At 46.3% G+C, this 27,606-nt stretch overlaps 2 protein-coding genes across 2 annotated transcripts in view; one reads left to right on the top strand and one right to left on the bottom strand.

Moving 5' to 3' along the window:
- The window catches only part of LOC130406523 (transcription factor Adf-1-like), a 243,911-nt gene that overhangs the window by 123,653 nt on the left and 92,652 nt on the right, over positions 1-27,606 (top strand). The gene's annotated exons all lie outside the window — the stretch shown is intronic.
- LOC130406503 (large neutral amino acids transporter small subunit 4-like) overlaps positions 1-27,606 on the bottom strand; it is a 35,147-nt gene that overhangs the window by 6,082 nt on the left and 1,459 nt on the right. Inside the window, exons 2-9 of the mRNA XM_056612122.1 lie at positions 26,014-26,231; positions 21,690-21,897; positions 21,388-21,443; positions 21,114-21,190; positions 8,745-8,837; positions 7,413-7,546; positions 6,341-6,561; positions 4,446-4,589 (exon numbers count right to left, since the gene is read on the bottom strand). Coding sequence (XP_056468097.1) covers positions 4,446-4,589; positions 6,341-6,561; positions 7,413-7,546; positions 8,745-8,837; positions 21,114-21,190; positions 21,388-21,443; positions 21,690-21,897; positions 26,014-26,173 — 1,093 coding nt within the window. The 5' untranslated portion in view covers positions 26,174-26,231. The remainder of the gene's footprint in view (positions 1-4,445; positions 4,590-6,340; positions 6,562-7,412; positions 7,547-8,744; positions 8,838-21,113; positions 21,191-21,387; positions 21,444-21,689; positions 21,898-26,013; positions 26,232-27,606) is intronic.

Below are 27,606 nucleotides of genomic sequence, written 5' to 3'. Positions count from 1 at the left end.
TACGGGCCCCGTGATTTGAGGGACCCGTCCACAGCCCATTAAACCGACTGCAATACCAGGCTTGGCCTCTGAGCACTGGTGGATTCCGGAAATATGGCCTGCTGCCGCCGAGCTCCCCTAGCCGGAGTTGCCGGAATGCCGCCAAAGCCTTGGCAGCACTGCCGGACTGCTGCCGTCGAAGCTGTTCGGCCGCCGGCAAAGCTTCGGCGGAAGTCCGGCAGCTCCGGCGGTGTACTCCAGGAGCTGAACTGCCACCGAAGCTTTCCGAATGCTCCGGTAGGTGTCCTCCAGGAGCTGAAAAATCTGGCGGGGGTAACTCGGCGGCAGTCTGGCAGCTCAGGTCCGAGAGTACACTCCCTTTCTCCTCCATGTCTCCTCCTCCGGACTGCCGCCGGCGGGGGGAGGCAGTCCGGCAGAGAAAGGGATTTTACTCCCGGAGCAGCTCGTCCAATGGTCCACAAAATCGTAGCCATGCTCTGATTGGAGGGGAGTGGGGAAGTGGGAGGTAATATTCAACTGTGCCCCCTTCCTACGTAGGAGGGGGCACATTTTTACTTTCACAAATGCATCTCACTCCAAAAATCATGTACAAACTTTTTTCAAAGTTTGTATGCGTGTTGGAGCACCAGAGACCCAAAACAACACCCAAAATCCCAGGAAAACTATTTTTTTCATAATATGTCCCCTTTAATAGTTTAAAGGTCCCATGGCATGCTACTTTATGGATGCTTTATATAGGTGTTAGTGGGCCCCTAATACAGTACTTGAAGATGGTCAAGTACTGTGCAGAATTACAGCCACTATGAGCCAGTCGCACAATGAGCTTTCCACAAACGTGCCGTTTTAGAGAGAGGTCAAGGTGGGGGCTGGGCGATTTATCGAATTTTGAACGCGATTTTGATTTTAGCGTCAAACCATCACAAAAATAGCATAATCTAGTTTTTACATCCAGCTGTTCTGCCCTTTCTATAAAACATTTAGAAAGGGCAGAACAGCTGGATGCATATCTGCAGATCATTTTATATTGGAAAATTTTCTTTTTGACCATTTTGTGTATTTGTTAAGGAAAGATTTCAAAATTCTCAGTTACATTTTTTTTGGGAGAGACATGCTGAATAAATACTACATGTTTTCAAACTCGAAAATAATCATTTGAATAATCGTGATTTCAATAATGACCAAAATAATAGTGATTATGATTTTTCCCATCATCGAGCAGCCCTTATATAATCTATAGATATCTATATAATATAATATATATTATCACGGCAGCAGGGGTTAGGTGGAAGACAATCCCGGGCAACAATCGCGGGCAACAATCCCTTTCTCCTCCATGTCAGTGGTTCAATCTGGACTTCAGGGAGTCAAAACCAAAGTTCCTTTCCCCAAATTCCTTCTCAACCATGGCCGAGATAACCCCAACTACGAGTCTCGTTATGGAAGTACCAGAGACGTCAGAGAACCCGAGGCAGTCTATTCTTTTCACCAATGGGAGCTTTACGCAAACCTTACCTTATGTTGCTTGTTATGCGCCATAGCACCAACAGCAGAACGGTTATCCAAATAACAAAGAAGTGTACAACACTTGCGTTACAGTGTGTGTATAACGACATATGGGGCCAAATTCGAAATCGGAGCGTCTGAATTTTCATTTTTCATAGGCAGAGCAGGATACCTAGTGCTCGTTTGCCACTTAGTGTCATTTCTAGCCACTGGGGGACCATAGTCAGGCTAGGGTAACCAATATTAATGTATGTGAAATGTTCCTGGCAGGCTCTTACCCACTTCCATCCTTTTAACTGCAGCAGGAAGCCAGCATGAAACAGCAGAGAGAAAAAGAGAGAAGGGCGAGGGAGGGAGGAAGAGGGAGAGCCAGAGCATTGAGGGGAGGGACAGAGCAGGGAGGTGTTTACAGTTGGCAATAGCAAAGCAGCCTGACTAAGCAGAAAGAGGGCCGGTGTCACGTTAAAATTGTACCGGGGGCGAAAATTGTACCGGCCTACGTCATCAGTTGTTGACAAATTCCAAATCTGCCTGGCAACAGACGACGCGATCGTCTGTTGCCTGGCAACGGGCGATTGACGTAGGAAGGTTCTTGAACATTCGCGAACTTTCATGCTCGTTCATTGCACTCCTTCATTGAGCGTGACAAGACAGAACACTTATTTTACCAATAACATTTATTGGCGTTGCTAACTTTATATTTGTATTGTATTTAATTGTTTAATCGCATTTACGAACATCTACGTTCATTCATTCGCAATCCTTCATTGAGTTATTAGCGTTGCTAACTTTATTTAATTGTTTAAACGCATTTAAACGCATTAAAAACAAGTGTTATCTAGCGATCAATTATCTGTATTATGTTATTTGGTGTTCGACAACATGAGCGCGAATGGTTTTTTAAACCTGCTTTAAACACTCAGTTTACTAGCTAAATTCGATTAAACAATTCAATACAATACAAATATAAAGTAAAAACAAGTGTTATCTAGCGATCCGTTATCTGTATTATGTTATTTCGTCTTTGGAAACATGAGCCGAATGTTTTTTGAAACCTGCCCGGCAACGGACAACCCTTACGTAATCAGTTGTCAAGTTGTCAACAACTGATGACGTAGGCCGGTACAATTTTCGCCCCCGGTACAATTTTAACGTGACACCGCCAGTCCAAGAAATCAGTTCTCATCACCACAAAGAAAACAAAATACAATAATCTAGAGACCTGTTGTCTAAATAATCTAAAGAACTAGAGAGCTAATCTAGGAAGTCTAGGGAACTGTAGATCATTGAATGTTGTTTTACTTCTTTCTTTTTTTTGCTTCTTGTGGAAGAGCAAAGTAGCCCAGAGGGGCATTTCATCAAAGACACTAACGAAGGCGGTGGTTAGTTGATTAAGCCCAGTTAGAACTAACGGCAACTTCCACACTTCCACATCAACACAATTCAGCCGCGCCTTGTTCAGGTTCGTTCAAACCAGGCTAACGTTATCGTGCCCTACGCGCACTCACAAGGTATGTATCCAGCCCAGAACTGAGAATGTCGAAACATGGATCAAATGTCCAAAAAGGAGCGGGATCTTTTCCAGCGGCGAACAGAAGCTTATTGTAAAGGAGTATAAGCATACAGGGAACACCATAACCATTAATAAAAAAAGGGAGGCCGTCTGGCAAAAAAATCCCTGATCTGTTGAATGCGTAAGTAGTATTAAGTGTAACATATTTTAATTGAATATTGACCATGGTGTTGTAATCAGGGAGATAGTGTAACCCCCACGCAATTAGTAATTTAGGAAGGATTACTGGAGAAATCAAAGAACTTTTCATGCCATTCATTTTCCATTTCTTTGAAGAGATAGGCCTAGTTAATGCAGCCAGATTTTCTTTTTCCTAAATTGACTAACCATAGTATTTATCTCAACAGAAGTGCTCTCTGCTGCTTGCCTTAACAGCTGAGCACCCACATCAATTGGCTCTTCGTCTATAATAGGGCATGCCACTCTTGCAGATGTTTGTTTGCTGTAACAGGAACATAAGTGGTGCTGCTTATATATCCTAGTCCTCTTGAAAGGCCCATCCTACCAATACATTCATACATTCAATTCACCCATTAATAAACTCACCTGAATGGAATTTATGTGGCTGACAATTTCCCATGCAGCAGTGTCTTTGTCATTGTGACATTAAGTAACATTAACTTTACCATAGGTTTTTGCAAGTTATAGTTGGGTTCTGGGGAAATTTAATATTTATTATAGAAAAAGTAAATTGTTAGGCCTGCTTTCTCTGACATGAAGGGAATTACAAAAATAAGCCCATGCCAAGAATTCTATGACATTCTCTGGACGCGAACTCGGGCCTCCCGCACAACAGCGCCAGCGCTAGACCACTCACCCAACTGATGGTTCCCGAAATGCGGTAGAATACATAAATTTGTATGAAAATGTGTTGAGAAAATATCCACGATAACATGCATTATTGTATTTGCAATCATTTAATCTTAGACAATATCTTAGACTGTTTGTACTTCATATATGTAAATTAGACGAATTGTGGTGTTTCACTTGACAAAATCTTGCACTAGGCTTGCCGGATCCTTCTGATGGTACACTTGTTTCCGACAGATGGACTTCTCTGAAACACCGCTCAAGTAAGCCTGACAGTTAGCCTGCCACCGACCAGGCTAGTTTGGTCAGATAAATTGCCATGGTAACTTAGCGGAGATTCCCTTAAGTCACGTTAATGGAAGGGAACTCAAACTGAAAGTAGCGAGGCTATGCAAAATAAACCCGGCATTGCCTTTAGAACCCCTCAGGTTCCTTTTGGGCTCAGACGCATGCACACACACCCGCACACACCAACATACACACACAAATACAAACATGTGCACACACACACACACACGCAGTCAAGCACACACACACAAATAAACATGCATACACACACCTGTGCTGAGGTCTCCTTCGGTGAGGGACTCTAGGATGGTGTTCATCGCTCCCATGTAGAAGATGAGACGGAGCTGCGTCACACACATGGTGATGAGGCTGAGCATGAAGATTGGGCTCAACACACTCTTCATGAAGGACTGAGCTGGGGGAGAGGGGAGGAAGAGGAAGTATTTTTCGAACAAGCTGCAGAACTTTAGATAAAGATGTCTATGAATGAAAAAATGTATGAAGATTTACATTTTGGATTTTATTTTCCTTGACTGAAATGTAGTGTTTTTGGTTTCCCCTTCCACCTGTCACTTCAATAACAGCCCTTTCCCTGGGAACACATGTGGCTATTGGAGTCAAAACCGTGTTCACCTCTTCATAATAGCACATTATTCATATCTTTTTTTTCTGCTCGCTTTTCCAAAGCAGCGTTTATATGATGGAAAGTCTGGCTCAGGGAGCCATCGCAGGTGAGGAGGATTCCCGGTCCCCGTGTGTGTGGCATGGTAACGGGCCCCACAGTGTGTAGCCCCAGGGGTCGCCAGGTTGATCATTAATCTGCCTTTGGGATATAAACGGCATCTTGATTTAACGTTTGGTAAACATGTGGGCCGGTGGCACCGGTCGAAGACACCGCGGTTGGGGGGGAGGACGTCCACAGTGTCCGATCTCCTCGTGGCTTACCCAGCACACTGGGACTTATTTTGCATTCCAAAGCGGTACACCGTAGCTATGCCAACAGGATTTCAGACGCACCCCCTCAGCAACCTTCCACCATCTACACACCTTGTGACGCAGGCCACAGGGACGCCTCGGCCAAACTACCACCACAAAGAATTTGGTTTTGTAATTGACTGGATGTGTTGAATAATTAATGCATCTTTAAAAGGCATCTGTGTTCAACTGGGGAGGGAATTCATGCACACACAACACCTGAGCTTTCAGGTGTTTCAGTATCACAAAGAAAATACCCAAAAGGGGAACTCCATTACAGTCTTCAAAGCACAATTCATGATGCGTGTGTGTGTGTGTGTGTGTGTGTGTGTGTGTGTGTGTGTGTGTGTGTGTGTGTGTGTGTGTGTGTGTGTGTGTGTGTGTGTGTGTGTGTGTGTGTGGAGCCTGGGGGTGGAGGACTGCAGCATCAGTGGGAACTGGAATAAAGGGGAATTATCAACAGGGGCATTACTTGGCTTGTTGGTGTCTAATGATGTCCAGAGACACTGCCAAAGGTGGAGCTGGCGATGAGACCCTAACCCGGACTGACCCCAACCCCAACAAAATCAACCACAAGCTACTGAGGAATCATTGAGAGAGATGCCCTAACCCCTTGCTGCTCTATAATGCCTGTACTGCATTTTCTATCAGACGCAGGATTGGTAGAATTGGGTTGAATGTTTAAAATGTCCATACATATGCCACTCTGTAGCATAAGTCGTGTCTTGCCACTTGCCACTGATGCCAATGTTTATTCTTCACAAGGTTTTCTTTTAAATCCAAACTCTCTTGTAAATAAGTTATAGGGGCTTAACATCATGACGGCATCGTTACTTCATGTTTTATCACTCAAACACAAATCACTGAAAATGGCACAGATGCTTTTCTGTTAAATCTTTACATTAAAAGCTGCAGAAATCGGGTACAGCGCCAGATTAGTTCATGAAATCGTGATAAAAGCCCCGGCTTTAGTTTCTATGAAAATACAGTATCTGAATTCAAAAGCTAAATGACAACCGTAGTAAACAGCAACAAATGCTACCCTTGCTGCATGACAAGAACATATGAACTCTGATCGTAGGTGGAAGGGATCATTCAGCCAGCTCTGGACAGGTTTCAGTACTGAGCCTGATGGCTCAAAACCAACGTGAACACATCCAATCCATGGCTCTGGATGTGTTGAAGACTTACTCTCCTCCTTAGCCTGGCCCTTGACCTCCAGGTCGACAGTGGAGAGGCAGAGTTTGCTGGCCTCCTGCGAGCCCAGGTCCCGGGGCTGCTGACCACTGTGGTGGTGCTGCTTCATGGAGTTGCCCACACTCAGGCGCCGGCCCACCGTGGTCACCTGACGGTAGAACTGCTTGCCCGTGATCTTGTGGTCAAAGCCCAGCCAGCTGAACTTGATCTTCACCCTAAAGCAGAAAGTCAAAGGTCAGAGGTCAAGTTTCTCTTTTTCTGTTTTTAACCCATCCAATAATTGGTCCATGAATGGATATTCTTGGGTTTTAGATGATGGAACAGCATGAGGGATGTGCTCATAGCAAAGTACACAGTATACCTTATCTCACAGTGGGAGATAATGTTGTTTTTGTGGCTTTATATGTCAATGCTAGTTTGTTTGGTAATGGCTTTACATGAACAGAGCCAGTGAGCCAGGGAGAGCGGAAAGAGAACTGTGATCAGGGGTGGGGGTCGGAGGTTAAACCTGAGGGATAGAGGGGAAGAACCAGAGCTCAACATGAATAACAACCAATCCCAGCTGATCTTCTCTTTCACCGTCTGTCCTGTCCTTAAGGCTGCCATGGGGCACGTGTGTGTGTGCTTGTGTTTGTGTGTCTGTGGATGTGCGTGTGCGTGTGCGTGTGTGTGTGTGTGTGAAGACCCTGTGTCTGAGCATTCCTGCTGAAGTTAGTCATAATTTTGGTTCCCATTCTGGATTACGACTAAATCCTAGTTTAGAAAGATCTCTCTCTCTCTCTCTCTCAGTCTCATGTCGCTCATAACATGTGTGCGTGTGTGTCTATATGTGTTTGAGTGTGTGTGAGTATCTGTGTGTGTGTGCATGTTATTCTGTATGTGTGCATATGCATGTGTGCTCATATGTGTGTGTGTGTGCATGTGTGCATAAATGTGTGTGAGAATGTGTGTATTCATGTTACTGTGTATGTGCATGCGTGTGTGTGTATTTATGTGTGCTTGTGTGTGTATGTGTGTGTACGTGTGTGTGTATTTTAGTGTGCGTGCGTGTTTGTGTGTGTCTCACGTGTAGTCCATGTCCTCGGGGCCGGGGAAGGGCTCCAGGGGCCAGTTCAGGAGGCAGTTGAGGAAGACCAGCCCGGCGCAGCACGCCCACACCAGCAGGATGGTGATGAAGGTGGCCCCCAGGTCGTAGATCACCTGTAACGCACAGAGAGAAAGAGTGATTAGAGGATCAATAGAGTCTTTAGAGGATAAATAGAGTCATTATAGGATCAGTAGGGTCCCTTCAGCCTGACACAGGAGTTAATGTGCGTTCACACCAAAAAGCTGTCAAGCGTTTTGAGCGATAAACGCCCATTCACTTTCTATTAGACATTAGACATGATCGATAAAGCGATAGGAGCGATAAAATGCTTGAGCGATAGCTTTAAAGTTGTAAATGAGAGTTGAAAACAGCTCAACTCTATGCAAATGAGCTAGTAACGTTTCGGCTGCAAATGACCACCAGCTAATTGGAATGTAGATGTCCGTCGCAGGCGTGGGTCCCAGTAAACATACTTGAGAACTTCAGTTCCTAGTCCCTACCACACATTTGTTCCTTCATCATGTTGCGTGAGAGAATAGTAAAATGATAAAATATTGCAGGGCATCGTATTTGTCCGCGATCGCATCGTCTTATTATATCCCGATCATTAACTAAATAACACATTGAAAGAATAAAGCATCCAGCATATGATTTCAACAATGTATGAGGGCATACGCAATCCGCATTATGCAACAGGGATGGTCGCACAGTGGAATGCTGGTGGAAACCAGCGGACGAGCGGTGGGTGGAGATTCAGAAGCAGGGAGATACCGCACAAAAATCTATTTCTAATTTGTCAGTTTGCCGTGTGTCTGCCTGCCATAAATGCTCCCGTTGAGTGGACAAACAATACTACACACACACACACACACACACACACACACACACACACACACACGATAGCGATCAACTAAGCTATAATCTAGCATATAAGCAATCGCTCCATTAATTAGTTATTCAGTGTTTCATGTATTTATGCTTATTATTCTTTTTCTATTGATCAAACTTTTGAATATCTTGTGTTTTTGTGGCTCGGCATCAGCAGCAGCACTTGCCTCAACTACAAGTGTGCAGACAAAAAGCGCGGCTCCTTTAAACGGAAAGACTATATCGCAAGAGCGATATGAGCTGTAAATATTTTGGACAGCGTTGCGTTTTGAGCTATTCAGCGATTTTGAATCTTTTACAGCTTTAGGTGTGAACGTACAGTTAGAGGCACCAGCCTGGAGGCTGGCAGGACGTGAGTGACATGTGACTGACAGCCCGAGTGAAGCAAAGATACAGACAGACAGACAGACAGAGAGGAGTCACCTTGATGCCGGGGAAGGTGACGGCGGAGGAGGCGTAGGAGCCAATCATCAGGGCGATGAAGGTGGAACGCAGGTCTCCAAACATGCTGGGCAGCTGCACAACATAAAGCGGTTTGAACACTAATTAATGATCTAATTTTCCAAGCAACCAATCGTGGGTCAGAGTGGGGAAATTATATGATCAAAAACATTTGAACAAATACCACGTTGATAAATGATGGGGAATATGTACGACGGAGCTTGGTTTGGTACTTAGTGGTATAATGCATATTGACTGAAGGTCATTTGAGAGTTCAGAATATAAATGTATGATGCCCTTTATTCTCCACACGAAGACCCTTCTGAATGTTCTCCTTTCTCTGCAGGCAAATTGTCAAACTAGTCTGGAAACAATCACACAATGCAAACTCTGTGTTTTAATATATAACCAAAAGAAAGATTCATTCATTTCAGTTCATGTGTCCTTCTGTTTTGTTCAACTCCAGTGGACTGCCAGTTGAAGGTTGAGGTTCATCTTAGTCCTGTCTCTATGTCTGAATTAACGAATATTGCAAAAAGCAATACTATTTTGCACTGTAGATGATTATGGCTGTTGCAAGTGGACACTACAGTGTAAGGTCAGTTTCAGGTTGTTTATAAAGTTGACAGTCATCAATCGGACATAAGGGGAATAGACACCCTCTGGAAGCCATGAGCACACACTGTTCTTGTCCAGAGCTACAAACTCTAAACAAGAGCCAACCACAAGTCCCTTAATTGTATACAGCTAAAGGTCAACCCTGGCTGACAACAGTCGCAGTCGAAAGAAGGAAAGAAAGATAGAAAGGAGGAAGGAATGAATAATGGCGACAGGGTGGAGAAGATGCCAAAACGTTTCCCAAAAGGGACACATTTAGCTGGGTTATAAATAGTGAAACTCCCAGGAATCCTCCCTCATCATCATCTTCATCAACATGCGTATTGTTGTGTGTGTGTGTGTGTGTGTGGGGGGGGGCTACTGAGAGCCTTGACACTTTCAGTAATTGGGACAAAGATGGTCTGACAGCCAGCAGGGGGGCTCCAGCAGGACTGTGCACACACACAAGAGGCCCCAGCAGTCCAATTGGTTCCCGTTTGTTTGCCTGGAACCAAAGTGGGCTCTGCTTGGCTGCTGTCGAACTGATTGGCTTCGTAGACCAGTCAGTGGTTCCCAGGTGAGTTCAGAATCATTCGGCCAGGTGAGATCAGAGAAGAGGAAATGAGTGGAGGAGGGAAAGGAGAGCGGAGAGGAGATAAATGTTTGTGGTCACAAACCCAATGTAATTTATCCTACGTTCACAGAATTGCAGTGACTTACGCGGACTCAACAGGTTTGGGGTGTGAGCATTGTGTTTGAAAACTGGGATGAAGGAAATACCCGTTGGCCGAGCGGGCTGAGAGGAGGGGAGGAGGAGAGGATGAGAGGTGAGAGGACAGATTAGGAGAGGAAAGGAAAGGAAAGGAGGGGCGCTTATGTTTTCATTCCTAGAAAGTTGTCTTAACTGATTTTTCTTAAAAAAAAACTGTCTTTTCCTCTCACCTCATAAGTCTCTAATCACTAGAGGGATGTGTGGCTTTGTTTGTTGTCTGTGTGAGCCTGGATTTGTGTGTCTGTAGGTTGGGGGCTTGGGGGGGGCTTTGTTTTGTTATGCAGACCAAAACCTTGTGTCTAATTTTAATGGCTTTAGTGTTAACCAAGATAAGACATCATTGAATGTGAGGGTTAGTTTAGCATAGTATAGTATAGAATAGTATATTATAGTATATAAAGTATAGTGAATTTATACAAGCCTCTGTAGATTAAAAAGGAGATCCCTATCCTCCCTGGCTGATGGATATCAACAGTATGTTTTCTGTTCCATCCTTCCAGGTCGGATTCTGCAATACTTCCTACTTCAACTAATGTATGAAATGTTACCAATCCACACTTGGATGAAGGTAGGGTCGCTCACGTAACAAATTCACAATACCAAGTCAATTAACCCAACAAGTTATAAGTGGGATGCCGTGTGTCCACCATTTCTTTAAAAAACTTCACCAGATGCAACAAGAACTACAAAGCTTGATTGTTCGATGTATTTAGGGTTAAAAGACACCTGCTCTGTTCAGCACACTGGGAACAACATGGCTTCCACTTACAGATAAGTGCAGATGAAAAGAGGAGAACAACTGAGAAGAGAGAGAGAGAGAGAGAGAGAGAGAGAGAGAGAGAGAGAGAGAGAGAGAGAGAGAGAGAGAGAGAGAGAGAGAGAGAGAGAGAGAGAGACACACACAGAGACAGAGACAGAGACAGAGAGCAGGAGAGAGAGTGAGAGAGAGGGATATGCACAGAGACAGAGAGAGAAATAGACAGAGACAGAGACAGAGACAGAGACAGAGACAGAGACAGAGACAGAGACAGAGACAGAGACAGAGACAGAGAGAGAGAGAGAGAGAGAGAGAGAGAGAGAGGCTGACATAGATGGGATTGTAAAAAATGCCCTACTCTGAATGACTCAGAATTAAAAACAGGAAAAAGGGTGAACAATGGAACTGATTTCAGAGGCAAACAGAGAGAAATGAAAGAGGGAAGAGGGATAGCAGGAGCCCAAATAGTAAAAACACATGGAGGAAACTTGCTGATAACTGGAGAACTGGTTCTGACCAGTCGGTTCCAGCCCGATAGTACTCGCTCTCACTCTCTCTCCCTTTTTCGCTTACCATTCGAACTGGCACATTCACTATTCCCATCATTGAACACTAATTTGACGATTAAGAGAGATAGCCCCTACGCGCGCACGCGCACACGCACGTGCACACGCACGCACACGCACGCACACGCACACGCACACACACACCTCTACCTGTCTTTCTTTTGGTCTTTCTAAATCACCATTTTCTCTCCATTCTACTCTCTTTTAGTCTTGCTCTTTGGTCTTTCTGAACAGAACACTCATCCCTTTATCTGTCCTTCTCTTGCTCCTCTTATCTCGACCCATGTGTCATGTGATCCATTTAATTAATTGAATGCTGCATCTGTCCACTAGACTGGACGAGACCATGGTATTGAGGATTTCCCCGCTCACAACACCATAGGCTTCGGTCCTCTAGGTTATATTGACGCCAGTCTTACTGGACAACAGGTCATCCCGTCAGCATCGCATGTCGCTAGCCATGACGCCACTAGCCCTGACACCGCTAGCTCTGACACCGCTAGCCCTGACACCGCTAGCTCTGACACCGCTAGCTCTGACACCGCTAGCAATGACACCTCTAGCCCTGACACTGCAAGCTCTGATGCTGCTAGCCATGACACTGCTAGTGACTGTTAGAAAGTGAGGTACACAAGAAACAGCACCAAACTGAATGTAATGAAACATATTGCAACAATTTGTGTCATATAGTGTAATTTAGTGTAACACAATGTTACATCATATAAGCATAAGGAGGAGAGGAGAGGAGAGGAGAGGAGAGGAGAGGAGAGGAGAGGAGAGGAGAGGAGAGGAGAGGAGAGGAGAGGAGAGGAGAGGAGAGGAGAGCAGAGCAGAGCAGAGCAGAGCAGAGGAGAGGAGAGGAGAGGAGAGGAGAGGAGAGGAGGGGAGGGGAGGGGAGGGAAGGGGAGGAGGGGATGAGAGGATAGGATAGGATAGAGGAGGAATGGAGGAGAGGAGAGGAGGGAGGAGAGGACGAAGGAGAGGGGAGGAGAAGAGGAGAGGAGGCTTGGAGGGGAGGGCTGGACAGGGAGGGGGGGAGGAGGAGAGGAGGGAGGAGAGGAGAAACGACAAGAGGAGAGAGATTCATAATTCTCTCATAACTCTGATACATGGTCCTGCTGAATGTGCTTTTAGCAAACCAGGAAGTGAAACCTTCCTAAACAGAGGGAAGGGGAGGTAGGGCCAAGAGCCATGTTTGGGGCCATTAGAAACAGGAAGACTAGCGACGCAAGGAAGGGCTGACTAGTGTTGGAATGGAGGGACTCAGGTCCCAAAACACATTTACACAAACACATTCACAGAAACACACACACGTGCAAACACACACACACACAGACACACACATATGCACAAACACATACAAACCCGACAGAGAGAGAGATAGAGATGCCACAACATGAAAAGGATAGTGAGGCTTTTTCTACAAAAAGCCTCACTATTTTATTTTGTTTTATTTTAATGATTATTCGTAACCTATAATGTGTTATTATAATATTACTATTATTTATATATGTACATCTGTATGTTATGTTATAGGTTGTTAAATGTACAAATTGTTCTGACGTTCTCTTTTGTTATTATACATAATATCACTGTAATGCTTTGGCAACACTGTTTGCTTTACCACAATAGTCATGCCAATGAAGCTTTTTGAATTGAGAGAGAGAGAGAGAGAGAGAGAGAGAGAGAGAGAGAGAGAGAGAGAGAGAGAGAGAGAGAGAGAGAGAGAGAGAGAGAGATATCCTAAAATAGTATGTTTACTTATTTAGCAGCCTGAGTCCAAGACATTCAGGGAAGGATTGGAAACTGAAATACACACACATTTATATGTGTGTGTGAGCATACACACAAACACTCTCTTTTTTTTTGTAATGATCGTACATACATGGCCCCCTTGCACAATGAAGTGGGTTACAGCAGTGTTAACTACACTGTTATTAAAGCTCTGCTGAGACAAGTTGCCAAACCAACTGTCGATCTGAAGAGGTTAGTGGTACAACACACAGACACACGCACACACACACACACACACACGCGCATACACGCACACACACACACACAAACACACACACATATGCCGCTGGTGGCCTCCGCACGTGAGTGAGGGGGGGAAGGCAGACTGGGAAGGTAATGTACAGACTAGTTATTGTTTTCTGGAAGGGGGGCAGAATGAGGGGGGGAGGACAGGAGAAGGGAAAACAACAAGCTGCTGACTAGACGGTGGGGGAGGGGAGCGGGAACCAGCTGCCAACTTCTGTGTGTGTGTGCCCTTGTAAGACGCTGCAGACTAGTACAGGGTGTGGTGCAGGGACGGACTGGCCATCGGGCATACCGTTTTTCTTCCAGTTGTCCGACATGCTATTTGGGCCGATAGACCAGACACTTTTTATTTTATATGTTGGTCTGACCGGCCCATAAAACCAGTTGATCAGTGGCCCGATTGACACTGGACTGGCCCAATCACAATCGGGGTAATGGGTTTTCTCACTGAAGTGCATCTACCCTAACATACTTTAGTCTATATTTCCTCAAACCGCTAGTATAACCAACTCCAAAGACAATATTGAAGTCGAAATTTATGTTTATATACCCGTGTAAGGTAGGTTAAATATATTATTTGATCATGGTGGGAGTCAAAATTAAAAAATAATAAAACTATGAGATGAAATCCCGAAAACAATCTTGAAGAGGAATACATTTGTGACTCATTTTTGGGTGTCAAGCAACGAAGTTGCGAGACACCCTATTGTTTTCGTACGTTTTCCTATTATTATTATCCTTGAGTGGGAGTCTATGGCAGCCCTATGGCAGCCTTGGTGAAAAGTGGCGAAATTTGGCACACTGGTTCAGGACAGTCCCATTAGCCCATGAAGAATTTCAAATCAAATTTCAAATTCATCAGTTCTAGCGCCACCAACAGGTCAAAGTTGGACAGGCATTCATGTTTATAATTTTTGACCCATTCATCCAATATTCACAAACAAGGTATCATTGGATTCCTTGATCCAAGCCGAGTTCTATGTCGTCGATTTGCGCCATGATGGATTTTCCGCCATCTTGGTTTATGTCAAAACCTTCAAAATGCATATCCTATCACAAATTTTGTCCAATCATCTCGAAACTTGGCACACATGATCTTCAGGCAATGCTTGATAAGAAACATCGAAAAATTGCTCAAATTCAAAACCGTTTGGCCACTACAGCCAATCAAATTAGACCGCGAAGTCGCCAAACAGGAAGTAAGCCAATATCTCAGCAGCCCTTTGACATATCATAACCAATCTTGGTACATGGACCCATGATATCATCATGCGGACACTCATGAATTTGGTGACCACTGACCTCTAGGGGGCGCTATAATTAACGAAGACGTGTTTTAACTCCTCTCTCTTCACATGAGTGTATTTCAAACTTATTTTTAATGTCTGGTGATACTTTCAGACCGCCCCATATAGCTAATAAAATATTTCCCATGGCAACATCAGAAATTGGCCGCCATGTTTAAAGTTGTCTAGATTAACAATACATATCCTCTTAACATTTAGTTGGAATCTTTGTAATATATGTTTACAGTTTAGCCTAACCCAGCCACTTAAGGGGGCAAGTTCAGCTAGGTGCCGGTCCGAAGCCTGGATTAATGGGGAGGGTTGGCATCAGGAAGTAAACTCTAGTAATGAGAACAGCCTATGTGTACCTGAAAGTGAGAAGAATACTGATGATGAATTTAATGTAGGCCTACAGTGTTGCACTCCATTCTCCATTCTTCTCACTGACATAGGCCACAGACAGGCAGTGTGTGTGCATGTGTGTGTGTGTGTGTGTGTGTGTGTGTGTGTGTGTGTGTGTGTGTGTGTGTGTGTGTGTGTGTGTGTGTGTGTGTGTGTGTGTGTGTGTGTGTCGTTACACAGGGTGTGTGTGAAGCGTCAGTGCAGTAGTACTGTGGCAGTAGTGCTTGTAGTTAGTGCATGTTGCATGCTGCTTCTGCTTGCTTCTTTCTGCTTTCAGCTACGGCCACCGGCTAGCCTCTGTTTGGGGTGAAAAGAGGAGCAGAGCGCGTAAGTCTCCTCCTGCCGGTACATAGCCTCTCCACCACCAAGACTCCTACAGTGCCTCCTCGTGGCCTCACACGGTAACTGGGTACCTCGCGGTCCCAGGCTAAACTGTAGGAGATCTCGGAGCAGCAGTGGGCCCCAGAGAGAAGGCGTGCAGGCCCACCGGTGTGTGGACACGCCCTGGCGCCTCTCAACCACTGCCCCAGCCTATGGGTAAATAGCATGGGCAGATGGGGCTCATAGCCATGGCAGGCAACACATCTAGGAGAAGGACACTCCGATCAAGAACCTGTGGAGATAACCCACATTAGGCAGTCACCAACAGACCGGTGTTCTGGCAGTCTTCTGCAACTCCCTTCCACTGAAGGTCGTCGTGCTTTGCATGCCACTGGAGTATGTCGGGGGGAGCCAAGACAGTGAGGTCAGAGACTGCGCACCACTGCCTTCACTATAATCTATTCTTCTGCGCAGGCCTGCCCCAAATACCCCACCCCCACCCCACCCCATCCCCCCCGCCCCCCCCCCCCCCCCCCCCCCCCCCCCCATAAGAAGTCCTGCGGCGTTGGGGAAGGGCGGCAGGTACAGGTCAGGATGTGACTGGGAGTATCTAGCCCAAACCTGCACGCTAGGCGGCGTGAGAAAGATGGTCGCCGAGGAGTGGGATGGAACAGCGCTCCTCTCCGGCAGCTCCTCACGCGACTGAGCAGCCCCTCCCTGCTCACCCTGAGAGGGAAGGGCCTAGAAAAGGTGGCCTAAAAAAGGACTGTTCCGTTTAACCCGGGCAGCCTGCCGCAGCTGCCGGGTCGTCCCTCCATGCGGTCGAAAATATAAGAACAAGAAAACCCACATGAAGCTCACCATTGCAACCTGGAACGTCCGCACACTTTTGGATGTGCCCGTTGACTACTCTCGTCCCCAAAGAAGAACAGCGCTGGTTGCACACGAGCTGCAGAGATACAACATTGACATCGCAGCTCTTAGCGAAACACGCTTCCATGGCGAGGATTCTATAACAGAGGTGGGAGAAGGCTACACCTTCTTCTGGAGGGGGCTTCCAGAAGGCTCCCGCCGCCTCCATGGTGTAGGTTTTGCTGTGCGGTCAAGCCTACTTCAGAGGATCCCAGAATCCCCAGTCGGCATCAGTGAAAGACTGATGACCTGGCGCATTCCCCTCACCAACAACCGTCATGCCACCCTCATCAGTGCATATGCCCCAACACTGGATGCTGACCCCGAGTGCAAGGAACTCTTCTATGCCTCCCTGCACTCCGCCATAAATAAAACACCCTCCACCGACAAGCTCATTCTCCTCGGGGACTTTAACGCGAGAGTGGGCTCTGACAGTGTGTTATGGAAGGATGTGCTTGGGCAGCACGGTGTTGGTAAACTCAATGAAAATGGTCTTCGCCTCCTCACTCTCTGCTCTGAGTATCAGTTGGTCATCACCAACACCTTGTTCCAACTGAAGAACAAATTTAAGACCTCCTGGCAACACCCTCGCTCTAAACACTGGCACCTCCTTGATTACATCATTGTCCGCCAAGCTGACAGGAAGAAGGTGCGAGTTACCAGAGCAATGCGTGGAGCAGACTGTTGGACTGATCACCGCCTGATCAGAGCCAAATTCACCCTGGAACTCCGTCCTCCACTGAGGAAAACACCACCCTGCAGGAAGCTCAACTGTGATGCATTGAAGTCCCCGCACTCAGTCAACCAGCTCAGGGAACAGATCGCCTTACAGCTGTCCAAGATCCCTGAAACACCAGCTGATCTGGACGTGAACACCACCTGGAGCACCCTGCGCACCGCTATTCACCGGGCTGCAGTAGAGTCTGTAGGGTACACCAGACGGAGACACCAAGACTGGTTCGACAACAGTGCACCAGGCATCCACAACCTACTTCAGGAAAAACACAAGGCCCTTGCAGCTCACCTTTCCAACCCCCAATCCACCTCGCTGAAGGCCCGCTTCAACAAAATCCGGGCTGAAACACAGCGTACCCTCAGAGCCATGAAGAATGACTGGTGGACAAAGAAAGCCCACGAGATACAGCATCACGCGGACACCAACAACTCCCACGCTTTCTATGACTCCATCAAGGCTATTTATGGCCCACAGAGGAAGAACATAACCCCGGTCAGATCAGCAGATGGTACCATCCTGCACAAGGACAAACAACAGATCCTGGACAGATGGGCTGAGCATTTCAACACCCTGCTGAACACCTCATATCCAACTAGGACGGACACACTTGCCGACCTCCCATGCCTGCCTACCGTCACTGATCTGGACTTCTCCCCCAGCTTTGCTGAGGTGCAAAAAGCCATCGCTGGCCTGAAGACCAACAAGAGCCCAGGCCTTGATGGAGTCCCGGCAGAAATCCTGAAGCATGGCGGATACCTCCTCACCCGCAGATTACACCAACTGATCGTTAACATTTGGTCATCTGAAGTCATCCCGCAAGATTGGAAGGATGCCAACATCATCACAATCTTTAAGCGGAAAGGAGACAAAGCAGACTGCGGTAATAGCAGAGGCATTTCCCTCTTGTCAGTTGCCGGTAAGGTGCTCGCACGGATCATGCTACTCCGACTAGCATCTCATGCTACCAATAACATTCTACCGGAGACCCAGTGCGGCTTTAGGCAACAGCGAAGTACCGCAGACATGATCTTTGCTGCTAGACAGATACAGGAAAAATGCAGAGAACACTACAAAGACCTGTACCTAGCTTTCATTGATCTGTCCAAGGCCTTCGACACGGTAAACCGGGAACTGCTGTGGGAAGTGCTGGGGAAGCTGGGGGTTCCACCAAAGTTCAGAAACATCTTGCGGCAGTTTCATGATGGGATGCAAGCCTGTGTGAGTGTTGGTGGCCAACAATCTCCATTCTTCAGTGTGGATGTGGGGGTCAAGCAAGGGTGTGTCCTAGCCCCAACCATCTTCAACATATTCCTCTCCACAGTCACCCTCCTCTCGCACAAACTCCTGGACCCTTCTGATGGGGTACAGATACAGTACAGACTGGATGGCAACCTCTTCAACATTAGGCGCCTCCAAGCCTACACCAAAACCACCACCCAACACATCTTAGAGCTACAGTATGCAGATGACTGTGCTCTCCTCGCCCACTCACCAGAATCTCTACAGCGTGCGCTGAATGTGGTCGCCTCCATCTACAGCGCCATTGGTCTCCAAATAAACATCAAGAAAACACAAATAGTTGCTCAGGAGTTCACCCCCCAAACGTGTGTGCCCACCTTCACCCTCGATGGTCATCCCCTTGCCATCGTCCCACACTTCACCTACCTAGGCAGTATTCTGTCCCCCTCCTGCAACATCGATGATGACATCCAGGTCCGCATCGGTCTGGCCTCTGCTGCCTTTGGCAGGCTTAGCGCCAGGGTTTTCCAGAACAGGAACCTCACCACCTCCACCAAAGCAGCTGTGTACAGGGCAGTCTGTCTTTCCACACTGCTGTATGGTTCGGAAACCTGGACACCCTACCAAAGGCATTTTCGAACCCTAGAGGCCTTCCACATCCGTTGCCTGCAAAGGATCCTGGGTGTGTCCTGGGAAGTCAGGGTGCCTTATGCTGAGGTCTTTCACCGGACCCACACACAAAGCATCGCCCTGCTCCTTGCGCAAAAACACCTACGCTGGGTTGGGCATGTGATCCGTATGCCTGCCCACCGCCTGCCCAGGCAAATCCTCTATGGCCAACTTCTGGATGGCCAGAGATCTGCTGGGGGTCCAAAAAAGCGTTATAAGGATCACCTCAAAACCCTCCTGAAGCAGTGCAACATTCCACCTACTGCACTCGAGTCCCTGGCTGCTGATCGCAACACCTGGAGCACCTCCTGCAACCAGGGAACTACTCACCTTCAGGAGCAAGCCACAGAGAGGAGGATACAGCGACGTGCACTGAGGCATCAACGTGCTGCAGTGCCCACACCCTCCAGTGCCACATACCCCTGTCTCTCTTGTGGCAAAATCTGCGGATCCCGCATAGGCCTGAACAGCCATTTGGCTATGCATCGCCGCAACACACCCCAATAACTGTCCTTCCTTTCCATTTGGAGCAACGTCATCATCGTAATCGATGGACTGCCATAACGTGTGTGTGTGTGTGTGTGTGTGTGTGTGTGTGTGTGTGTGTGTGTGTGTGTGTGTGTGTGTGTGTGTGTGTGTGTGTGTGTGTGTGTGTGTTTTTGGGGGGGAAGGGGGGGGCTTGACCCATTTCTGCCCCAGGGCCCTTCATAAAGTTGTTCCGCCACTGATAGCTACACCTTCAAAGTATTTATTATGTCCACTCTCTCTGATTCCCATTAACTCATTGCATGGCATGAGGTACGTGGTTTTAATGAGTTGCACAGTTGGTATACACATTCAAGAGACCGAAAAGACTGAAAAGGTGTGCGTTATCGAATGTTTTGGGCCGGTATGGTCCAAAACAATCTTTTGTCCCAGTCTGCCCCATGTATGGTGGAAGGGGAGCACACAAAAACTTTATAGGCTTCTACCACTAGAGAGAGAGAGAGCGAGGGAGACACCAGGAGAGAGAGAGAGAGAGTCAGACACCAGGGAGACAGAGAGAGGGAGACATGCAGGGAGAGAGAGAGAGAGCGAGGCAGACACCAGGGAGAGAGCAGTGTGTGACTCCTACTACAGTCCTCCAGACTCTTTTGGTTTCCAGGGAGTTCAAAACCGGACACCAGATAGTGGAAATAGGGGTATGGTGGCTCTCAGAATGAGGCAGTAGCCCAGGCGCAGACCACTCTATGCCGTGGGAGCTGATCTGTTGGATCATTCTTATGTCTGTAATGTTTCACCCTGACCATGGCCGTGTAGGGGACCCAACAATCACCATCAGACATCAAAATATGTTCGGACATTAAAACCGTGGATCACAATGTGCTCTTTGCGCCGATGAATTAATCATCAGGAGGGTCTTTTTTTAGTACCCAGAGCATGGAGCAAAACTTAATAATACATCATTAGTGTTGGCCTCTCTCTCTTTCAACTCTCTCTTTCTGTCCCTTTATCATTTGGGCCTAACTCTCCCACTCACTCTCTCTTTCTCAACTCTCACGTTGAGCAATTTCTCTGTAGTGATGACATCATCCAGGGGCTGAGGCTGTCCCACCCAGTACCCCCCTCCTCTCTTTCTACAACCAAATCCCTCTCCCTCCCTCTGCCCCCCTCTCTCCCTCTGTCCCTCAGCCTTTCACCCAGCCGCCCTTTGACCACTAATCCACTCCTCTTTCTCAAGGCCTGAAGGCCTGATTCCACCGGACGCGTTACGGCAACGTTACGGCTGCGGCACACCTCAACCAACATTTACCTTGCACAGTCATTACACAATATTTCTGCATAACTCTGGTTACTGCAGCATATTGCTGCTTCTTAATAATTTCTAATGTTTTTTTAACGGTGTCTATGTGTAATATTCTTATGTATTTATGCATATGCAAAGTGAAGCCAAGGCACTTGTCCACCTCGTGTGGACAATACAGTTGTATTCTACTTTCATTTATTAAGAGGGAACCATGGGATTTGGAGTTGTTAAACACCAGTGATATATATGTTCACATGACAGAACTCACGGTCAACGACGTGAAGGTCATGCACATGCCCCCGAAACCGTTCATTGCCAGGGCGAAGAAGATGAGGATGGAGAGATCTGACACAAGGGAAGAAAGAGAGGTCAGAGGTGACAGACAAGCAGCTAACTCAGGTTTGCTTTCCACATTGACACTATTAATGGTCAGTAGTCACCGCGTCGCTTTATGTTGTTATGTTATTACACAGCCTCGCTCAGAGGGGGAAGAGCCCAAAGAGATGATGTATGTTAACGTATTGCAGTGCAGAGATACATACTGGTCGGGTCACTGGCTCCATAGGCGATGAGGAGGCAGGAGAAGGCAAAGCAGGCACTGAAAAACATTTAACAATAAATAATAAATAACAATAAATAATCCCAAAGATTGCATATACCAACAGCGTCAGGTGGTAGAGACTATATTCCTCCATGCTCTTTTGCATTTTGTTTTTGCAAGTCTGAAAGAAAGAGATGCCAAACAATGGCAAGAAAAGCTGGGTGGTGTGTTATTATACGTCTACTGGCGGAGTCAAATGAATCGCCCAATCACTGCAGGGTTGTGATCCCAATGGCCAATCACCTGCCAAGCAGCCTTAGCTTCCTGGGCCCATATTTGTCCATGACGATGCCCAGAGGCAGGGTGATGGCGGAAAGCAGGAAGGAGCCCACTGTGAAGGCCAGGTTCAGCATCTCGTCCTGCTGCTTGCAGATGGGCCAGCCCTTCATTGCCAGGAACTCCTCCTCCACCTCTGATTGGTCCTGAGAGTGGTTGTAGCTGGAGTCGTTGCCTAGGAAACAGGAAAAGCATTAGTCATGATAGAGTATAAAGAAAAAAAGAGAATAAAGATGTGCATTGAGCAACTGAACGAATGTTGAATCCTGTGTCAGGGATACCATATGACCCTCTGATATATATATATATTTATACATATATGAATACCACAAAATGGGACGTAAGCACTAGAGTTGCACACACACACCCCCAAAATCTCAGCCCCCAGGCTTTTTAGAGGAAACCCCAGATAAAGAAAAACAAGTGGTTTTATTGCCTCTGTCATGCCAAATTTGTACCGGTTGCCAAATTTGTACCGGGCGCGTCATCCATACGTAATCCATTCCAAACCTGCCTGGCAACAGATGATCGCGTCGTCGAATGACGTGAAAGGTTCACAAACATTCGCAAACCTTCAAGCTCGTTCATTCGCACTTGTCCGTTATCTGTATTGTGCTATTTCGTCCTTGACCTGCTTTAAACACTCAGTTTACTTGCTAAATTTGATTAAACAATTAAATACAATACAAATATAAAGTAAAAACAAGTGTTATCTAGCGATCCGTTTTCTGTATTATGTTATTTAGTCTTTGGCAACATGAGCGCGAATGTTTTTTGAAACCCGCTTTAAACATTCAGTTTACTAGCTAAATTTGATTAAACAATTAAATACAATACAAATATAAAGTAAAAACAAGTGTTATCTAGCGATCCGTTATCTGTATTATGTTATTTCGTCTTTGGCAACATGAGCGCGAATGTTTTTGAAACCTGCCCGGCAACGGACAACCCTTACGTAATCAGTTGTCCGTTGCCTGGCAACGGACAACTGTTGACGTGCCCGGTACAAATTTGGCAGCCGGTACAAATTTGGCAGCCGGTACAAATTTGGCATGACACCTCCTGTGAGAGCGATAGAGAGAGTGCGCCAGTTGAAAAAGAGAGGAGAACAAGGGACAAAAAGAGGCGGAGAGAGAGAGAGAGAGATTAGGAGTGAGGCAAGGCCTCGTCAACTGAATGTTGTTTTGCACTTGAGCCTTTAGGACACACACAACAGCGTCTCCCTCTGTCTTGTGAAATCAGGATGTTGACGAGAAGAGGAGGGCCAGAGGAGATAGAGTGGTAGTCAGCATGTGCTAAGGTTTTTGTTGGACTGGAGGGTTTTTTTGTTTTGGAATATGGTCCTCCTAGTTCAACATGTACATTTCTTTTACTGTAAATTCACATAAGGTATTCATTGTTTGAATTCAAACTTCAGCCAATGAAATCCTTCCAAACCATTTTCTAGGAAGACACTCTTCCATTTCTAGTGGAGTGATTTGAGGTATGTGTGTGTGTGTGTGTGTGTGTGTGTGTGTGTGTGTGTGTGTGTGTGTGTGTGTGTGTGTGTGTGTGTGTGTGTGTGTGTGTGTGTGTGTGTGTGTGTGTGTGTGTGTGTGTGTGTGTGTGTGTGTGCGTTGGTTCCACACACGGTGCCGACTGCTCTTGGTTTTTGGCAAACAGAAGGTAACATAGTCTGTTCCAGCGAAGGTTCATTCAGCTGACTCATTAACAGCTGCTCAGATCAGACCTGGGTCTGTGACCACACACACAAACAGACCAATTTAATTTGAACATATTGTGTAAATCTTCTAATTGAACCAACATTAGGAAGGGGGTGCACCAGCTGAGTTTTATAAAACTCCTTTTGTTTGCTTTATTTTACCTTGCTTTATTGTATTATGTTCCCCTTCTGCATACCTCCAGCCCACCCATTGTTTGCTGTGTCAATCGTGCACTGTTTGAGGTCAAACACAGTCCCTGCTGTGAGGCCCTTGATGACCAGTTAATGACGAACCCAAGCTGTCCATGGCTTTGCTTCCATGACAACAGTTGTAGTGACGATGATGGGGAGGATGTAGAATTGTATATAGATTTAGATTGTAGCTGGAACTAATTTGAATGTGCACCATGAACTGACCATTGACTCTTACCAAGGAGAAAAAATAGCAATACCAGACTTGCCAAACTGATCTGGAAACAACTTAGAATCCACAATGACCAATGATTGAATAAGTAGGCCTTTACAATATAATTCTTACTTCCATTTTGGTTTGTTATTTATTCAAAATACTTATTGTCGAATATGCATTTAATATGTATGCTGTTAATAATGATGAGCATTATTTATATTCAAGTCTGTTCTACTCAGCTACTGTTAACTCTGTTGGGTAAACTAACCACCAGCCCCAAAGCTACTTCCTCACAGCTTTGATTTTTACAAACACACAGGAATGTAACAGCATTCACCATGAAGCTGTGAAGGACCTGGTGATACGTGGGGATCCAGACTGTACTGGATGATGGATCTCTGAGCACCTCTCAGAACCCTCATCTCAACAAACAACCACCAAACAACAACCTCCTTCTACACAGAAAGACATCATATGTCTTATATGATCTGGTGGTTTATGGTGGCCCACATCCTACCAGCAGGAAGCCAGCCTTATGACTGGTCTGCCCTGTTTGTCAACACGAACATGCTGAGAGCTGAATTGGTCTCTGGGAGTGTGTGTGTCGACAGGGAGGAGTGCATCGGTTTAAGAAGTGGATGACTCAGCGGTAATGCGGGGATGCAGAAGAATTGACGTCCATCTCAATGACTTGATAAAAGGGCATCCAGCAAAATGTGACCTAGATAATGTATGTGTTGGAGGATTGCTAGGGATGGCAGGTTTAATGGGACAGATTAAACATAAGCCCAGCGAGCGGCATTGTCCTTGTGCAGTGTCATCCTTGGGGTCGATGCGTCGGATTAATGACGAGCTTAGTGGATACTGAGCAAACATGGAAATATGGTTTCCTTCAAGTCCAGATACACACAGACGGAAAGGCAAACAAACACAAACATACACACACACACACACAGGCACACAAACACACACACAAACATGTGCACACACACACAAACATGAACACACACACGCACACACAAACACACACACGCATCCACACACACACACACACACTCACATGAACACACGCACACACAAACACGCACACACACATACACACACACAGACAAATGCATGCACACACACGACGCAAAGCATGTTCAGTACTTTTTTTGGGGGGAAATTGGAAGGGCCTATTCTCTACGCCCCCCCGCCCAGCCCCACCCCACCAAGCCCTCTAAAGATGGGTTAAAGGTCCCATGGCATGAAAATCTTACTTTATGAGGTTTTATACCATAAATATGAGTTCCCCTTGCCTGCCTATGGTCCCCCAGTGGCTAAAACTTGCGTTTAGTGTAAAACGAGCACTAGGTGTTCTGCTCACCTTTGAAAAAACGGAGGCTCAAACGCGCTGATTTGGAATGTTGTCCCATTAGTCGTCATAAAGGCTCTAAGCTCCTCCCCTTTCTCCTCCTTGCCCGCCCAGAGTATTTGGCCCACCAATGAGACACGACCGTGCGAGCGCCACATGTGTGTGTGTGATTACACACGCAAGTGTTTCTGTTGGTGTTATGGCGCATAACACGTCGGTTCTTTGACGTCTCTTGCATTTCCACAACAAGAATGTGTTTGGGGTTATCTCAGCCATAGTTGAGAAGGAATTGGGGGAAAGGAACTTATATATATATATACTGCATATATATACTTATATATATGCAGCCATGTCACGTTACTGTGCAGGACAGACCATGTCCCACTATAACATATCCCTCCCCCAGATCCAAGACACCCCCTTGCGTGTCATTGATGAAAGGCTTTTCTATCGCCTCCCCTTACATCTCCTAGTCCCACTGCTCAGATCTCACACGTTTTGAACTGTCCTGAGCATCAGCATGCTGCTGTCAGAGGATGTTCTTTATTGAAATACAGCAGGGTGTATTACATCAAATGTAATGTATGTCACACATTTGTCTGCATGGTACAGTAATTCGATTTTTTTCACCACCAGGTAGCCTACGGTCCAATGAAACATTTAATATAGACTCCAAAATACAGTGAAAGGTGGCAGCAGCTCAAATGTTACAGGGTCACAGTTCATGCCAACATGGCAACTAGTACAATCTGAGGGCCGATTATGGAGTGGCAGCTCGGCTGAAGGTTTTAGATGGTTCCTATTGGACACAAAGAGCCTGGCTCACCGGGTCCCCGGCACAGGTAGGAGTAGAAGCCCTCCGACTTAAGCATGATGAGCAGGGAGCCCCAGCCTAGCAGGACTGCCGAGAACAGCAGGTTCTCCACTACCGCCGTCACCGCCATCCACCAGCGGCGCGAGAAGGCCGTGGCCAGGGAGGGGGCCATCGCAGCCGGGGGAGGGATGAACAACAGGGGGCCTGGTCCGAGTTGAGGGAGAAGGAACCTGGAGGGAGGACATACGTGGGAATGTGTTCAGTCAACTGTGGGTTTATAATCATTAGAATAAAAGAAGCCAACTATGCTTCTAAGAGTTGTTGCTGATACTTAAAGGCCCACTATGCAACTTCGGGAATTTCTTCGCTTTTTTCTTGGTTTTGGCACGCACATTTCTCTACACAGCGCCCCCTTCAGTTTCGTAGTAGATATTTTACAACACTGTCGTAACAACTCGTTGACGACCCTTCCCCATGCACTTCTACGCGAGCCATGTGCATTTGTTTTCAAAGAAGCCGGCGAATGCGTGGAGCCATGTCCGAAGTAGATGTTCATAAAGTGTAGGCAAGGTTATGCATTTTTAAAATTGTGAATTTGTATTGCAATAAACATAAAGCCATCCTTTTTTATAGTTGACGGGGTGAATTTATATCCTAGATTATAATTGTTTTATCTTATGTTGAACAGAACAATCAGTGTGAGAGTGTTGGCCAACATAATAATCTAAATAAACAAGAACCTGGATTCGGGGATTCAGTCTGTAACTGGGGGACGAGACAGACGAAAGGCAAAACATCAATGGAAACAAAGGTGTTTATATGGTTGCAACCAACAAGCAAGCTAGAAGCATACAGGGCTCACAACAAAACGGTCGAGAAAACATTTTTTACAGGGCTCACAACAAAATGGTTGAGCAAACACATTTGTACAGAGGCTATCAACATCAAGAATACCACGAGGACAAAGTTCACCCAAGGGTACTTTCAATTTCAAAAGCAACACGGCCAAATCGGAGTCTGATTTGCAGTCTTCTTTTTCTTTCAGTTCACGCTATTCCTGAAAAGCTTGCCCAACGTTTACTCGTGTCTGGCCTCTCTGTCGGTCAGTCTCCCTTTTCTCTTCTTCTGTTCCTCCGACATTGGGTTTCTCCGTCTCTTTTTAGTCGGCTGATATATGATGAATGTAACAATCCCTTAGTTACTTGTGTTTATATCGAGCCGGTTCCGTGTTTGGGGGTCTGTGCCGTAAAGCAATTCGTTACTTCGCGAGACCCGAGGACTCCCGCGAGAGTGGGCGGCGGGTCGCCGGCAGAAACATATTCCTTTTCTCTGCCAAGATGCGCAAGGGGGAGTCGAAACAACGAACAATCGAACAAAAATGTATAATGGAACCATCGCAATGACTCCTAGCCTGTTATATTAAGGTAAATCAAGCCAAAAAAGTTGCATAGTTCTCCTTTCACTCGTGTCTGATCTCTTTTCTGGTCCATTCTTCTTTTGTTCCACCGACAGTCGCCTCTTGGGTCCCTTATCAATCGATTGATCCATGATGAATGCAACAATTGCCTCGCAACTGGCTGTTTATATCTAGCCGGTGCCATGTTT

This window comes from Gadus chalcogrammus, chromosome 16 (assembly GCF_026213295.1).
Source record: "Gadus chalcogrammus isolate NIFS_2021 chromosome 16, NIFS_Gcha_1.0, whole genome shotgun sequence".
Lineage (NCBI taxonomy): Eukaryota > Metazoa > Chordata > Actinopteri > Gadiformes > Gadidae > Gadus > Gadus chalcogrammus.
The sequence above is the reverse complement of the archived record's forward strand: the minus strand, read 5'-3'. Positions and strand labels throughout refer to the sequence as shown.